Source organism: Camelus bactrianus, chromosome 2, assembly GCF_048773025.1.
Source record: "Camelus bactrianus isolate YW-2024 breed Bactrian camel chromosome 2, ASM4877302v1, whole genome shotgun sequence".
Classification (NCBI taxonomy): domain Eukaryota; kingdom Metazoa; phylum Chordata; class Mammalia; order Artiodactyla; family Camelidae; genus Camelus; species Camelus bactrianus.
In genome coordinates, this window is record NC_133540.1 from 59,635,568 (window position 1) to 59,652,542 (window position 16,975).

Consider the following 16,975-nt stretch of genomic DNA (forward strand, 5'->3'; position numbering starts at 1 on the left):
TTGATTCCGAGCCTTCTGATGCAGTCTTTTTGGCACACAAGAGATGAACATGGAGCTTTCACTCACACCGTCAGAATGGATGCGTTCATTTGAATGCATATCTCATCTATGTCTGTTATGTGTATGTCTTTGAATATTCATGTTATTTCGCTTCTGAAATTATTCCATTTTATTGTATCTGCCATCCTGATTGCAGAATGAATACACTAAATATGTATTGCATGGTATTTTGTATTCTGCACTGTACCAACTTCTTGTCTATAAATATGCAGAGATATTTATGTTAATGTGAAACAGCTGAGGTGCATTCCTTCCTTCTCCTCCTTTTGCCTCCTTTCCTTAATTCCTCCATCCCTGTGATCCATGCAGATTTCCACAACCTTTACCTTGATTCCTAAATACTAATTTCCATGGCTACATTCCCACTATGTAATTATCCTGCCTACTTCATTTTTAGTGTTAGCTCAACTGAATCCAAACTGCTTTTCCTCTCTTGAACAGAATTTTTTTTTTTTCGCTTTTTTACCTGTGAGTATGCTGGAAACCCATTTACCATTGTGAACACTTGGCATGAGATCAATAAGGGTGAATTAAAGAACATCTTCGGGTTTATAGATTAGTCTGTTTCTCCAATTGGCATTGCTGAGAAATCTTAGCACTTCTAAAATTTGTTTATCTGACTTAAGGAAAGTATTTGCTTTCAGTTTCCTTAAAAAGAATGTTCAAAGAAAGAGACGTGTATTTTTTTTAACACATTGAACATGTTTTTAATGAGAGCTACAAAGCATTATGTCATAAATTTAGATACATTTCAAAAATATAGAAACTATTAATATTTTTTCATCTTCCTCTAGCTCAATGTAGCTTTCATCTGTTATAGGATTAGGAAAAAAAGCAAGTTGGCAGGTATTGAAAATCGGGAGAAGTCTTTGTTATTCCTCTGAACTTCAACTGCCACTGGTGTCTTCAATACAGTTGGTATCCACCATCTTCACCAGATCGGTGGCAGAAACACCTCATTCACAAGGACCACAGCCTTGGGGTCTAAGTCAGCACTGACCTTCCTTTCTGACATAGCCTTTAAGTTCCCCTTCTTTCATCTGAAGTACTTTTAATAAAACTCCACATATTGCTGCCCAGCATCCATTGCCACTCTGAAAGTCTAAGTTATTTTTCATAATATCATGCCTTCCCTAAACCAGAAAACAGTGGTAAATGCCCTTCCAGACTTTATTGGCTCAACCATCTTTTGAATCACCATTACTTCCCCCTCAAATAAAACCTGTCTTTTATTTAAACCCTTGTATCCACAGGGGGAAAAGGGAAAGAAAGGCAAAAAGGGGCCTAAAGGGGAGAAAGGAGAACAGGGTGCTCCTGGATTAGATGCACCCTGCCCATTGGTATGTCTGACTCCTGCAACCGTCTCCAGATGTCACGTGTGGAGGGCTGAGCTGGGAGAGGAGCAAGCTGGAGGGGGTACCAGCGGGCGTTCTGACTTGGGTCTTTTAGCATAGACTTTAAGGTACCAGAAACATCCATCTGAGCTCATCCTGGTGTGTTCCAGACCTTGTCTCTGGCCACCAGCTCTGCCTAGTTTGTCAGCACTCAAGTATTGATGTGTATCCAGGACAAGAATGCAGAATCCAAGGAGGAGCCAGGGCTCCTCTGTGCCGCTCCAGAGAGCCATCCCTGTTTCTGGTCAAGCCCTAGTTACAGGATCCCATCAAACTGTTTTATTTTGGCCAACTTCACTGGCTGTTACTTTTCTCTTCAGAGTTGCTCCTCTCCCAGCCTTTTGTTACAGTGGTTATTTCTTTAGCAGAATGTGTGCTTAAGTGATTTCTTCTGTTAGTAACATTATGAGTTAATCTTTACAAACAGGGATTCCGTGGCGTTAAGGGGGAAAAAGGGGAGCCAGGCCAGCCTGGCCTGGATGGGCTGGATGCCCCTTGCCAATTGGTACAGTATTTCTCTTTCCTACCACCCTGCATGCAGTTCCTTTGTTGATTACATATTCATCTCTATCAGCGTAAAGTGGTACTTGTGGAGCGAGCTTTACGTGATGAACACACTACATGCATGTGCATGCACAGCGCCTTCGGGGGCTCTGCAGAGTGAAGAGAACAAGCACGTGTTTCCATCAGTGACTGCAAATTAACCTACTGACGATGTTCTCACAGCTGACACGGCTGCCATGTCTGTGCTCTGGGAATGTCAGTTTATTGAATAACTATTTCAAGATGACATTAAAAGTACATGAAAATCTTCTATGTAAAGGTCCCGCTAGGCTGTAACTTTGGGTTTTACCCCTAAATTTAGCCTTTTTTTCATTAAAAGAAATAAAGTCTTTTTTGCCTCTTCCACTAAATTTCTATCAGGCTGAAAATAAAGCCAAACCTACAGAGGTAAGCTTCTGTGGGCAAGAGTTAACCCCTTCAAGGGAATGCTGTTAAGAGACCATAAGGAAGAAAACCAAACTTCTCGGAGCTTCTAAAAATAATAGTCTGCAGCCCAAACCCTCCTCTTTGTCACATAACCTTTTCAATTTAATGGTCTCTCCTTTTGAAACTCACTTTCCTGAAGTAGACAGATCTCCCCTATCTCCATTGGCATGAACTCAGAATCCTCCTTATACTAAAATCTAAAATTCTACCGGGTGATCCTTCCCCTTGTACCAATCTGGCATTACTGAATTTTTCCCAAATATCTTATAAAGTTATTTCAGAGTTTTTTTTTAACACTTAAAAAGGAAGTATATTCATCTTTTCTGAGGTATAAAGGAAAACTTTTTATGGTTATGTTGATGGTTATACTTGGTCTGCATGTTCTTATATTATTCTTAAGTACTAAGCATGATTCTGTAAGGATAAATTTATGTTTTTCAAGTCTTTTAAGAGATTGTATTTATAGAAAAAAATGTTATTCAGTCAATAATTACAATTAGAAAATCTTAATATGATGTGCCCAGTCTTTTATTTTGTTTGCTTGGTATTGATAATGAATAATATTTTACAGTCATTTTGTTGGAGGAAAACACAAGCATGCTTCATAATATATCAACTCTTCCTGTCTTGTTTGTATCATTTGTATCTGAAGAGTGCTCACACCTTAGGTGACAATAAATTTTTCAACATTTAAGAATCTCTGATGTATCCAGAATCTGTTCATTGGCATCTGAAGAATTCTAATTAAAATATTGACAAATGCTATGGATAACATTTTAGATATTGACTGGCTGCCTATCTTGTAAATCAATCAATTTAATATGTTTTACTATATCTGCTTTCAGTATAAAAAAGTGAAAGATACTGGTACTTGAAGAGCTATAACCTTCAGATAGAAATGGTTCATCACTGATTATTCATCATTATCATGCACACAGCCATAGAATGCAGTGACCAGGAAGAGAACTTATTTCAGTGTATTGGATAAAGATAGTTATAAAATGTGTTTTAATGAAGTTAGGAGAAATAGTGTAGACTTATTATATAAAATTACAATTAAGTAGACCACTAGGCTTTGTAAATTACTTTTTCAAAATTAGGTGTAATTCATTCTGTATTTTGTATATTTTCAAAATGCATACTCACTTTGGGAAACATTTGAATTTTCTTCATTTCTAACTACTGGGTAATTTATTGGAAGTTGATAATTAGTAAAAGATGCCTATAACTAAAGCCCCTTAACAGGTAGAAATCCATTTTTAAGCCTCTGAGCATGTTAATTATGAAGTATGATCACTTTTGTGGAACCTGAGAAATTCTTCTTCTTTTTAAAATAGGGGCCGGATGGATTACCCATGCCTGGCTGTTGGCAAAAGGTAGGCTTTACAGAATTATTTCTAAAAGAAGCACTCTCCCTTTCCTCTTCACCCAGCCTAGCCTTTTCCATGTAGAACAGAATTTTTTGAATTTGACATTCCTTCAAGTTGTTTGGGTATTAAAAAGCAAAAGATTCCATCTCCAGAATATCTTTGAATGGTGTTTAGTGCTGATTTCTTCCTAAACTGATGAGTGAAAACAGCTCTTAGCAAACACAGTAATTCGTGGTTCCCTATCTAATCCTTTCTTTGGAGTGGAAAGGGGCAGTGCATCTTGACAATGGTTTGCTTGTCTCTCAAACTCCTTGTCCTCCTACTGTTCAAAATTATTCTTAATTGTGATTCTTTTTCTATATATACTCAATTACTTAGAATAATGTGCAAATCCATGGTAGAACCCTGTCAATATTAGTCACAAAGCTCAGAAAGCAGAAAATGTGGGCATGATTTTTTTTTCCTTCCATGATGTCTTGATTTATTTCAGAGAATCAGGCTATATTTAAGTCAGTGTCCTTTATGATATCGGTTCACTCTAGCCTCTACATGTGGCCACCCACAGTCACTGTGTATGTATTCAGCAGGGAAAAGAACTTATCCTTCATAGAGAAGGGTCTGTGTACAAAGGCTGTGTGAGAAGCCCTTTCCTGTAGGGGACATCCCTTTATTTGATCCTCATAATAACCCTGTAGGGTATTATTACCCTTGATGATGCTGATGAAGGAAGTGAAATTCAGAGAAGTTAAGGAACTTCCAAGGGCACAGAACTGGTACATAACAGAACTAGAAGCAGACACTGGAAAGCAATGGCAGAACTTTAAGTAGGGAAGAGATCTGTATGGGCTGCGCTGTTCAGAGAATACCAAACCTTTACACAATAACAGTGCGAACCTAATTAGAAAAGACTGCGTGTGCTACCGAAAGTTAAAGGAATTCCACTGATGTGAAAATGAGCTAGGGGGAAGTATCCATGCTGCTTTCATCAGTTTGAATTTTTTTCTTTAACATCTTGTGGCTTAGTTAGTCATTTTTGACAGGCACGCTTCATTGGCAAAGCTGCAGCGCAGCTATGTAGGACTGCAGAAGGGTGAGGAGAGGCTGGGCTTCTTTGTTTGCCTCTCCTCTCATCAGCTCCGTGGGTGTGGAGATTCTGTGAAGCTCCCTCTCTTGCTTAACTGCTCTCACCCTACTTGGCCAGAGAAAGCAAATCCTTCTCTCCCAGTAGCGTCATTTATTTAACAGCTTCCCACACTCCCCTTTCAGCCTGTCGGATCATTAGCTCCATCCTGGCTGAGGTCAGGCGGTCCTCAGGACAATGAGCCTATCACCACATTCCTCTTCACCTGAGAAAACTATCCTTTCACCATCATAACCCCCGTTCTCAGAATTGTTAATACCACCCTGAGCTGGAATTACCGTCTGCTCTTTAACCTTTGCCCTGTAATTGAATACTATAATGATTTTTTAATCCAGTCATTGGCACACTTTACACAGAGGGAGATGTCAAAGGCTTACTTTATCCAGCCTCTGACACTACTCAGAACTTGGGTTCACATCGTTTTTGGCTGCTTCTAGGTCACTTCCTTTTGGTGAAGGCATAAAACATAATGGCAACAAGCAAAGGATTCATCGTCTTTTGGGTTCACAAATTAGCCAAACCTAGTAATAACATGAATAGCATCAGAAAATCAGAAATTTACCCTTTAAGAATTCTACATAAGAGTGAAGATCTCTTAAAATCTAGCATCTTCTTATATAAAGAATAATAACTCAGTGATTAAACTTCACTATTGCCTACCACACTCCCCAATACACTCTAATGCAAATCCTACTGCTCATCCTCTCCCAACACCTCCACCTGCCAAAAAAAAAAAAAAAAAAAAAAAAAGAAAGAAGAAGAAGAAGAAGAAGAAAAAGAAGAAAGAAACGATTAGAAAAATGAAGTGTTCTCAAATCTCTTATGTGGTCAGCTTAGGTATCTCAAACACACTGTTAGTCAAATCAAATTAATTTTTAAATGATATTTCAAATAGAAGGCCTGTAGAGTAGGGAGGGGTATAGCTCAGTGGTAGAGTGTGTGCTTACCATGCACATGGTCCTGGGTTCAATCCCCAGTACCTCCATTTAAAAAATAATAAATAAATAAATAAATAAATAAATAAATAAATAAATAAATAAATAAACCTAATTACTTCCCCCTTCCAAAAAAAAAAAAAAAAAAAAAAAGCTGAATTTAAAAAAACATTTAAAAACAGACAAATTTAGAAAAAAGAAGGCCTGTAGATGACTTAGTCCTGTTTTAGGGGACTCCTCTTTCAAACAGTATTTTTAGTAGTCTTGAGAGCACGGGAGTAAATGACCTGAAATTCAGATTGTGTCCGCAGGGAAAATCACTGTGATTAGCGAACAAGTCCTGTTGCTCATGCTCCTCTCAATAATAATCTTTTCCATGTAAAACCATTTGATCTTTGTTTAAATTACTTTTCCTCCTAGATACAGTTCAGTCTTCTAAATTTTTGAAGAATGATAATGTACCAATTCATACTGTAATTCATACAGTGAAGAAAGAGCAGAATTTATGGTTGGGAAAATACAGGCTATTAGTTACCACCCATTCTCATCCAGAGATTAAAAATTATTTAATAGGAAAAATACTGTGAAACTTCTTATTTTTTAATGTTTCACTAAACTTTGTTTTTCCAGAAAGGGCTGACAGGTTTGCAGCAGTACCTTCCACAAGCAAGGGGACAGATTTTTTTAATTAAGTTTTAAAATCTGGGGTTAGGGGGGTTGGAGAAGCTTAAAATTCTGTAGGTTACTTGCAAAACACTGGTTTCTCAAAAAAAAAAAAATGCATCTGTTTGAAATCTGAGATAAGTGGGAGTTTGGAGAAAGGACTACTTCCTACAGACACAGTCCCTGGCCTTGACATGACATGCATGAAGGTTGAGAGAACTCTGTCTCTAAAGATCACACAGCACCCAGCCTCTTAAGTACATTTAATATAGTGTCTATTTTTATTGGAGAGAGAAGAGCAAATATTTTTAATGATTGAACTGAGAGATGACTGTGGAGGTGAGTCCGCGTTGTGCAGGGGAGATGAGGAGATCTGTATCATTCTCCTCCTCTGGACACTCTACTTTTCTAACTGGTTTTTCTTTGCACAGAAGTCAAAGTTGTCACCAAGTTCTGCTCTGTAAGTTACACCTCAAAGACCACCGTTCCTCAGTTCTTTCAGACTTAACTTCAGTTCTAGGAAAACCTTAATCATGATTGCAGCTCAAAACAAGGAACCAGACATTTCTAGTTTCTTAGATCACCATGGAACCTACAAGGCAGCTTGCAGACCTGACAGCCGGCAGACAGGTCTACCCTGTACGCTATTCACAGCAGGGCATGGCCAGCCAAAAGGGGGAAACCAGAGCTAAAGCAGAGTAGAGACTTCAGGCGTCGATGAAGTGAACAATGCCACTAAGGTCAGACTCCTCAGCCTTTTCTGTAGTTGTGTTTTAATGCTTGGAGAAGGTGACATAAGCCATGAATAGGACATGTATTTTAATTACAACACATAGGTGATAAAATCCTAATTTTCTGCTTTCCCAGAATAGTTACTGAGACAAACACTTTCCACAAACTTCTCGGTGGCAAAAGTAAATTGTGGGCTAAACCTAGGATGAAAAATGTGATGAGTTTTAGAAAAGTAATGTATTGGACATATCAATTGGCTCACTGATTTAAAAAAAAAAAGACTCTATTCAGGGTTCTACCAGTTTTCTTAAAATAAATGTTACTTTGGAATTTTTATCCTAGACTACTAATTCTATATATCTGTCTTTTTTGTTGTTTGTTTCTCTGCAGTGATGAATCTAACCTTCCGAGCATGAAGTTGTGTGTATAATGGTCCACTTTTTATATTTATAGTTGGAAACTGAATTGCAGATTTTACAAGTCTGAGATATGTTTACAGATAGCTGCTTCTTCCTGTTTGCAGTAGTACACATGTCCATCTTTCCTTCACTTACATCTGAAAATGGGCAATCCGTGAAAGCAGTGAGAAGCCTGCAAAAAATATTGATCAGTATCTCTTTATCTTGTGTGAAGATATGTATTTATATGGACATAGTGATAGAGCTTGATTGTTCTTGCTATTTTCTTACTTTCGGGCTTGTTAATTGCATGGACAAAAAGTGCCATGAGATAGTTTACATGAAATTGTGACCAAATATGGACTCGAAGCTATGGAAATGTACTATCCTGACTGATTATAGAGTTTACCGTCACATCCCTACTCACCTTTGCTATTCACACCCACGGCACCCATTGAAACTGACTAAAAATGCATGACCGTGTGCCAAGCCTGCTTGTGCAACTTCAGATGCTAGCATGCTGCGTAATGAGTCCTCTGATCACATCTGAGCTTTTATTTCTTTTGTCATCTCAAGGGGGTTACACCATGGCTTATTGCCAAAAAGAGATAAAGTGGCGGAGAGCACACACACAAATGGTCTTGTATTTTGAGGGAGTTGCAGAGCCAACTGCAGATCTACAACTTCTGTGGGCTCACGTGGCCTCCTTGCTTGAAATGTTGAGGGGTTGAGCCGGTTGCTGCCGCCAGGTTTCCTTGGGCTGCCTTTGGCAACGAAGACAAGGAAAGAGGACCAGTTCAGCCTCCTGTGCTGTCTCTCATGTGACCAAGTGGGAAAGAGGTTTACAAAGGCGGGCACCCGAAACAGCAGAATTTTCTTTTTTTAATAAACAGAATTCCAACAAGTGTTAATATGGGTGCTTTTCGAAAATGACAGAGGCACACAGCATTTCTTTGGGGTAGGAGATTCTTGGAATGGCAGCCCCTGTTCCTGAGGACAAAGCGTGTACACATCCCACCGAAACTCAGGTTGCTGAAGAAATAACACGTCCCAGGAAGGGACTGGCTGAAATGGCCTCTCCCGAAGACATGGGAGAGCTCACCCTACAATCTCCACCGAAGCTGATGTGGGAGCTTCTCTTCCTTCCAAGAGCCAACCCATGTAAAACATTTTCTACAAAGTTCTAGAAACAAAAGATATTTCCCATTCTTTTTATTACTTTTTTTTCTTTTTTAGTCCCAGGAATATTCAGGAAAAATTTTTTTTTCTGCTTTTATCACATTTATTTTGAACAATTTTTTAAGAAAAGTCTTCAAATCCTAATAACTTGGTACCAGCAGTCAATATTTTTTGCTAACTTTTGCTAACTTCTGCTAACTTCTTTCTTGTTCTAAGTAACTAAAGAGAATATAAAAGAAGCTCCACTTTCAGTTCAGTCATTGTAAAGCATCCCAGTTAAGCAATTTTTTCAGTACTTTTTGATTTTCTTCATATGATGACTATAACATGCATAGTGATTATCAGTTAACATAAAGCCAAGATTTGGTCACATTTGATAGTATTAATTCATTTCTATTTCTTGTAGTTCTATTTAGATCTAAGTTTTGTCTATATTTAGATTTCTTTATCTTTTTTACATTTCTAAATTTTGTCTTATGCACAGACCAAATCTGAGATCTCAGAAAGCTGTGAAATATAGTCACCATAAAGAGATATTTTTCAACTACTTGCTCAAAAGTTACCTGATTGTATTAGACTGAGCATTTCTTTGCACAGGAAAGAGTTGATAGCATGTTTTGAAATGACTCCTTCTAAGTGGAAGGAGTACATTAGGAGAAACATCACTGATGAGGAATAGTCACTCTTTCAGCCCATTGGACAATATAATTTCTGATTTCATGCAATTTTGTGGGAAATTTTCTGGTTTCATGTATAGGTTTTCACCACCAGAGGGGAAATTACCTCATCACTGGCTTGTGGTGACAACAGTTAAGATATGATTATAAGACAAGGATCCTAAGATCCTTATGGTCTCTTTCACATCATATAACCAAATGCTCAGTTTTACAAAATGCCTTCTTTTTGTTTCCATTAAGTTTTCAACAATGGAAAGATATTTGAACTGATCTGTCAATATAATTGGTAACATTTCTAGTAACATTCCACACTCCAAAACCAGTTTAGCATTTTTAAAACAACAGAGGGCATTTTCTACCCATCTCTTGTATGACCTGGTCAGGATAAGGTATTATTCAATGTCTGAAACAATTTGTCTTAAATGGTTTGGAAAAATGAACTAAAGCATGTAAAACTACAGTCTCTTCAAGAAAACAAACAGTAGTGTCTTGAGAAAAATCCGGTGGCTATATTTCTTCCTATCTATCTTCCCTTTTACTCCTCTAGTAGAAAGAGGTATTGAGATGGATCACTATTTAAAACGTGCACAGCTTCATAAGAGAATACCTCATCATCAAAAGAGAAACATTTCATGTGAAAAAATATATGTATATTTTTTAAACACAGCCCTTTAAAAATACTGTTCTGTCCTATGTGTATATTGAGATTTTGCTCAATAACTGATTTGACAGTATTGACTTTTATTCCATGATTAAAGGAAGCTGTAATCTTCCATTACGTTTATTTCCTTGCGGAATACAAAAGGACTGTGATACTTCTCTTTGTTCCATGGAATTACTAGGTCTTAACCGTCATGCATAATCTTCAGCTTGTGTTACTGAAATATTTTAAATCATCCATTTTGTTATCAATATAGAGAATCCTCAGATAATTCCCTAGTGAACTAATGAAAGTGTCTGCTGATACATGTGTTGGCAGATACATTTTTTAAAGATTTCTTTCTTTTAATTTATATTATTGGATAAAAGATTAAGAAAAAAATCATGAAAAACACATGGGAAATAAGTCAAGATCAGGTCCTATGTCTGATAAGCATCTTTTAAGGATGCCAAATTGATATGTGTTTTAGCTTTAAAATTCTTTTCCATTTATGTTTTTGCTAATGTATTTCTTTTCTTTTTCTTTATGGGCAATGCAACTCTACTATGGATAATTTCATTTCTCTGTTTAATAGCATTCCTAAGCTGTTAGCGTGTGATTTTATTTTAAAAGTTCATGGATTTATAATTATGGTTCAATGACCAGTCTTTCTTAATGTAAAGGAAAACAAAACGGTGTACCTGTAGATGCTGTGTGTTTACTTGGATTGTGGATCCTCTTCTTTCTAGTTCATTTCATATGCCGTATGTCTTTTCCAACATTCATTCTCACCTTTTAGCTTGTATGGTTTGATTAAGCGTGACAAAATCAACGTCAGATAGGTCTGCACACATTCGTAGAATACCTGACACATAAATTTGCCTAAGCTTTTCTTCTGGTTTTCATTTTCATTATGAAAAGCAGTCTTGAGGGACTTTTATTTCTCATTTGATTTCATAGAAAACATGAGAATGTATTGAATTTCCACCAAAAAAAAAATCTGTTCTTGAATCCTGTACATGATGTTCTGTTGGGACAGTAAGGACTCTTGTGCATCCAGTAGTTCATTCTGTATGCCCTTTGTCTACTATGCATATATATCTGCTAGTTTGGAAATGGTCAAATAAGCATGTCAGTACCTACGGAAAAATTAACTGATATCTTATATTTTTATCACTTAGAAAATATGCTTAATTTTCCAAGGCTTTATTTTTAATGTTCATATTGTAGCATAAAAAGTTAACACCACTTTTCATACTTTTTTTTAATTTTTTTGGCCACTATATATAATCTTACCCAGAAATAAGTTATACTTGAAAGGTGGGTGGTGTTTTGATATCTTCCAGTAAGTTATCATAGAAACATGCAGATATTGATATTTGAAACCTTGTTTTTCTCCATTTTTTGATAATCACATTAGATTAATAAATAATATTATGCAAAATGAACTTTTCTAATTTCTACCAAAACAAACAAACAAAAAAAACCTTGCTATCTCTAGAAAGTTGAATCCAAAGCAAACTAATCTTATATTCTCAAAAACAGTAATTAAGAACAATCACATGTGATTCTGGCTGTTAAAACAATTCATTCCTAGGGGAATTAACATACTTGACCAATTATGATCCTGCTAAATTATATTTTAGAATGTAAGGACTTTCAGTCCCTACTTTTCCCCATTTTTATTGAAATATCTTTGTATTGGTTGAATTTACTATATACCAGGGCAGAGATACCCTATATTCTTAGTGGATTTTGTTTTTGGTAATCCAACACAGAAGCATTTTAATGGCATTTCTGATTTTTTAAATGTATTTAAATGCATAAGATTCCCTTTGCTGCTTATAGACAGAACTGTCCTTGTGGGAATATGAAGACTTTTTCAACCTGATCTGTTATGTTTGATTTATTGATAACAAAGTACCAACATTTCTCAAAATGCTGTGGATAATCTCAGAAATATTAATAAATTGGATTCACAAAAGAATGTCTTACATACTATTGACATTTATGTGAATATTCTTTTTACTGTTGTAAATGTTTCATGCAATCTAATAACATTTTTAAAAGATGTATGTATCTGATTTTCCTTTAGAAAATATTATATTTTTATTTGTATTTTTTACATTTTAAAGTTCATCTCTATGTGCAGCTATTTTTATATTGCCAAAAAAATCACGTAAATACAAAATAAGAGAAAAATGCAAAAAAAATATTTTGGCAAGCATTACACTGCATATTTTTCTTAACGTTTTGTGGGCCAGTCTCGTGTAATTGATTATTCTAAGAATGTGTTGTGTCTTATCACTGTAAATATGGCACAAACCTGTTTTTCTCAGTAGTGTAAATAATTGAAAGATTGAATTCTCCCTGTTTGACTTCTTATTTCAATTTCATTGTAACTTCTCAAGCTGACATTGCTGAATCAAAGGACCCATGTGGTTTTTGATTTGCAGCTTGGAGAGAATTGCATTCTGCTCAGTTTCTAATTTGTTTTTATTTGCTTTTATAAACTTGATTTCAGGGTTCCTAGTTTGTGAGAAGTTGATCTTCAGAATTATTTTTACACTATTTATGACTTATTTTCATAATGTAATAAGTGTGTAATTATTACAATATTAATCCAAACAATGGTAATGAATTGTATTGTTATAAAGCTTTATTGATGTTCACAAACACCTTGGTCTGTTTTCTCTGATTTAAACACCGCCCATAAAGAATTTTATTCTTCTCTTCTTTTTCGTCAACTTTTTTATTCTTTTTTTTTTTATTGAAATGCAGTTGATTTACAATATTAGTTTCAGGTGTACAGCAAAGCAATTCAGTTATACATATACATACATACATATATATTTTTTCAGTTCCTTTTCCATTACAGCTCATTACAAGAAATTGAATATAGTTCCCTGTGCTAGACAACCTGCCCTTGCTTTTCAGTTCTTCAACCAGATTCTTCTCTGTCACTTCCAGATCCTCTCTTTATCACTTTCTCATCCCTTCTTTACCTAAAAACCCATTTTACCTCTCTAACTCCTACCTATCTTCTGTGTCTCTATTTAGACATCACTGCTTCTGAGTTCCCTTTGCATCTTGATTTCATTTATCGCAGTGCTTTTTCATGGTTCTGCTCCATGGAGAGGTATGGCTGTGTTGTTTGCTCTTATGTTCTTAATGTCCAGCACAATGCCTAGCAAAGAGTTGGCACCCAATAAATATTTGCTGAATAAATACGTGAATGAAAGCAATTACTCAGAGGGATACAGAACAAGCCATCCAAGGGTAATATAAGTAACTGGTGTGAAAATATGCAACAGTGAGCATATAATCCTTATGAAAATTTGCATGACTGCTCCATTGACTCAGAAATGATAACATAATTCTACAGGCATGTTCTTTTCTGTTCTCTTACAACATTTACATCAAATCAGTTTCAACATCAAATAGTGATAGCAACAATGACCTAGGGGAGCGATTCCTTACCTCTTTTGGACCAAGTTGTATTCCCTTGAGAACAAATGTGCTATGAAATCGTAATGGGTAGTCCACAAATAAAATCATTAAGTATAGAATATGTACTGGAATGCCCATCAAAGGGATAAAGGATACAGTCTCCACAGACCACAGTTTGGAAAATGCTGCTCTAGAGTATTATTTGATCTAATTCAGTCAACACCTGCCATAGCTCGGGTGTGCAGGCAGCCAGCATGCCTCACGCCTTTTTGCTTGGTCGGCATTCCTATCACAGGAGCAGCTCCAAGGAGTGACGCTATTCCAAGCTGTCTTCATTGGCGACACCTCACTCTTTGGCACTTGTTTCCACTCCTCCTTTTCATCTCCATTGCTCCCCCAATCCCCTCTCATATCGCCATCCTAAAATGTACTAGGATTCACTTCTTAACCGGAATTGGAATGTGATTTCAATGTCGACCCAAATCCATCTTTCAAGGCAATGACAAGATCCAAGAGTAAGAAAGTCCCACTTGGGAAGTGTGTGTCAGCAGAGTGCAAAGCTAACTTTTCTGGCTAAATTATGAGTTTGTACTTGCAAACTGAAGGGGAGGTTGGACTATGAGAACCAGAAAAGCAGGTGAGCCACAGTTATACTGAGCCTAAATATCAAGTCACAGGTTGAGCAGCAAGGAATGCTGAGGTTGTCAGACTGTGGAAGAAATAGTTGTTGACTCCACCTGTGGCTGAAATGACTGGTAGGTGGGCAAAGTATCAAACAGCCATATGGTGTTGAATAACTATGATTTTCCTAGACTGTTCTGGAAAATCATAAAATAAAAACAAATATAAGCAAAAGCAAGTGATAATGGAAAAACTGAGTAAAACTGGCAAGAGAATTTATCTTTAGCTAATTTCAGCTACATATTTTGCACCATTTGCTGCTTTAAACTTACTGCCCATAATCTACTGTCCACAATTTATTGCCATAATTAGCTCTCAATTTTTTCTTTTAATTCATCTAATAATTTTAGTGCTGCTCTGTGAATGCCACAACAGTAAAGGTGTCTTTTCTACTTTCAGGGCTGAAGGATTCATTGATTTTAAAAAAGTACTTTCCTCCCTGACTCACCACCTTTCCCAAAAATACAAGAAAGGGGAAAAAGCCTAATTATGTTATGTTCTTGATACAAAAAAGGGGGAGGGAGGTAATACATAATACAAGAATAGGGAAATTGAAATATAGCATTTGAGAAAATTCAGTAAGTACTCCTGATAAAAATTGAAATAGAATCAAGTTTCCTTAACCTGGTATAAAGATAAATACATTAAAAACCTACAGCAAACATCTTTTAAAAAAACATTTTGAGGTACAATTAACCTGTACAAAGCTGTACGTATTTAGCATATACAACTTGATGAGTTTGGGGATAAGTATACACCTGTGAAACCATCACCACCATCTACAAACATCTTTCTTAACAGCAAAAAGTTAGAAATGTTTCCTTTAAAATCAAAAACAAGAAAGGAATATTTACTATCACTACTCCTATTATTGTATGGAATGTCTCAGCCAATGCAATTAGAAAACAAAAAATAAAGTAAAAGGGTTGAAAAGAAAGGAACAAAACTGCCTGTATTTGTTTTTTCAAGGCTGTTGCAATAAATTACCAAAATTTCATGACTTGAAACAACACAAATATATTATCTTACAGTTCCATAGTTTAGAAGCCCAAAATGATCTCACCGTGATAAAATCAAGGTGTCAGCAGGGCAGCATTCCTCTTTGAAGGGTCTAGAGGAGAATCAGTACCAGCTTCCAGCGGCCGCCTGCATCCCTCGGCTCATGGCTGCCTTCCTCCATCTTCAAAGCCAGCAACATCGGGCCGAGTGCTGATGCTGCCATCTCTCTGGTTCTTCCTCTTCTGCCTCCCTCTTCCTCTTTTAAAGATCCTTGTAACTTCATTCACCATCTTGGATAATCTAGGATAATCTCCCTAATTTAAAGTCAGCTGATTAGCAAACAGTTTTCCTACAACCTTAATTCACCTTTGGCATATGGCCTAACATATTCGCATGCTCTAGGGATAAGGACACGGATATCCTTGGGGGGGGGTTATTCTGCCCCCTACACTGCCATTATTCACAGGTTATTTGATTCTGTATATAGAGAAACCTAAAGAAATGACAAATTATCAGAATTTATAGTATTTGCAGCCTGTACAAATTATAAGTAGTTAACAAGCAGTGATATTTTTGACAAAATAAAAATGCCATTTACATCTCATACCTTTCACATGCTATACTAGTAAGAATACTTGAAACTCTTCTCATCATGGTAATACTTCAATATTTCTTGACTTCTATTTATCTTCAAAACATTAAGCTATCTGAGGATTTCCTGAAAGAGCATGCGACAGGACACTGCTGCTACACACTGTCACACTGCGCCTCACAATGCTGAGAAGTAAACATTATTCTCCCTCTTCCTACAAATGAAAAAGCTGAGACTCAGAGAGGTTGGATCAGTGCTCATCCAGAAAATAAGTGACGGAGCAAGAATCTTAATCCAGGACAAACGTTATAGCTCCAGAAAGTTCTACCACGGTACGGCTTTACCTCTCTGCCCCCGGGGGAGGTACTCGGCGCCTCTACCATTTCTTCCAACTTTGAGATGACATGATTCCATGTGTGACTAGTGATGATAAACAACAATAATACCACCTTATATTTCCATAGCATTTTGTATTTTTAAATCATTGTCATAACAATTATATCTGATTCTTATAGTAACTAAATATGATGAATAACAGTATCTTAATATTTCATTTGAGGAAAGAATTCAAAGAGAAAGTTTAGCCCAAATGACACAGTTTTTAATAGCAGAGCATAGAACCAGAGTCTCCAAAGTCTTAGAACATTGTCTGACCACCAAGAAACAGAGCATGTAAACCCTCACTACCCACAGTGTTCCAAAAGCCTTTTTAACCTGTATTTCCATGAGATGTTTAGAGCTAGGGAATCATCTATTCTCAAGTCTCGTCATTTTTCTTCTGATTTAAGCTCTTTCCTTTAGGTGGTAATATTAGGAATAAATCATTTCTAGAATGTTTTCAACTAATGTTTGCAAAGTCTTTCTTGGCATTCCAAAGGCAAGTAGTTTAGTGTTTAAGAACTGAGTTGCTGGAGGCAAATGGCCTGTTTTTAAATCCCTGTTTGACCACTTACTAAGGCAACTCATCTCATCTCAGTGTCCTGGCTGGTAAAATGGGAATGATACAAGTACCTACCTCAAGGTGTCAGTTAATGCAAGTATCTAGTGAGTCAATACGTACACACACTCAGGTCA

General features: G+C 36.5%; 1 protein-coding gene and 1 non-coding gene across 2 annotated transcripts in view; both read left to right on the forward strand.

Moving 5' to 3' along the window:
- Nucleotides 1-12,911, forward strand: part of COL25A1 (collagen type XXV alpha 1 chain) — a 419,343-nt gene extending 406,432 nt beyond the window's left edge. Inside the window, exons 36-38 of the mRNA XM_074342511.1 lie at nucleotides 1,314-1,400; nucleotides 3,782-3,820; nucleotides 7,676-12,911. Coding sequence (XP_074198612.1) covers nucleotides 1,314-1,400; nucleotides 3,782-3,820; nucleotides 7,676-7,678 — 129 coding nt within the window. The 3' untranslated portion in view covers nucleotides 7,679-12,911. The remainder of the gene's footprint in view (nucleotides 1-1,313; nucleotides 1,401-3,781; nucleotides 3,821-7,675) is intronic.
- Nucleotides 5,867-5,940, forward strand: TRNAG-ACC (transfer RNA glycine (anticodon ACC)). The gene has a single exon. It is a non-coding gene; the product is annotated as a tRNA-Gly (tRNA).
- Nucleotides 12,912-16,975: the final 4,064 nt, after the last annotated feature.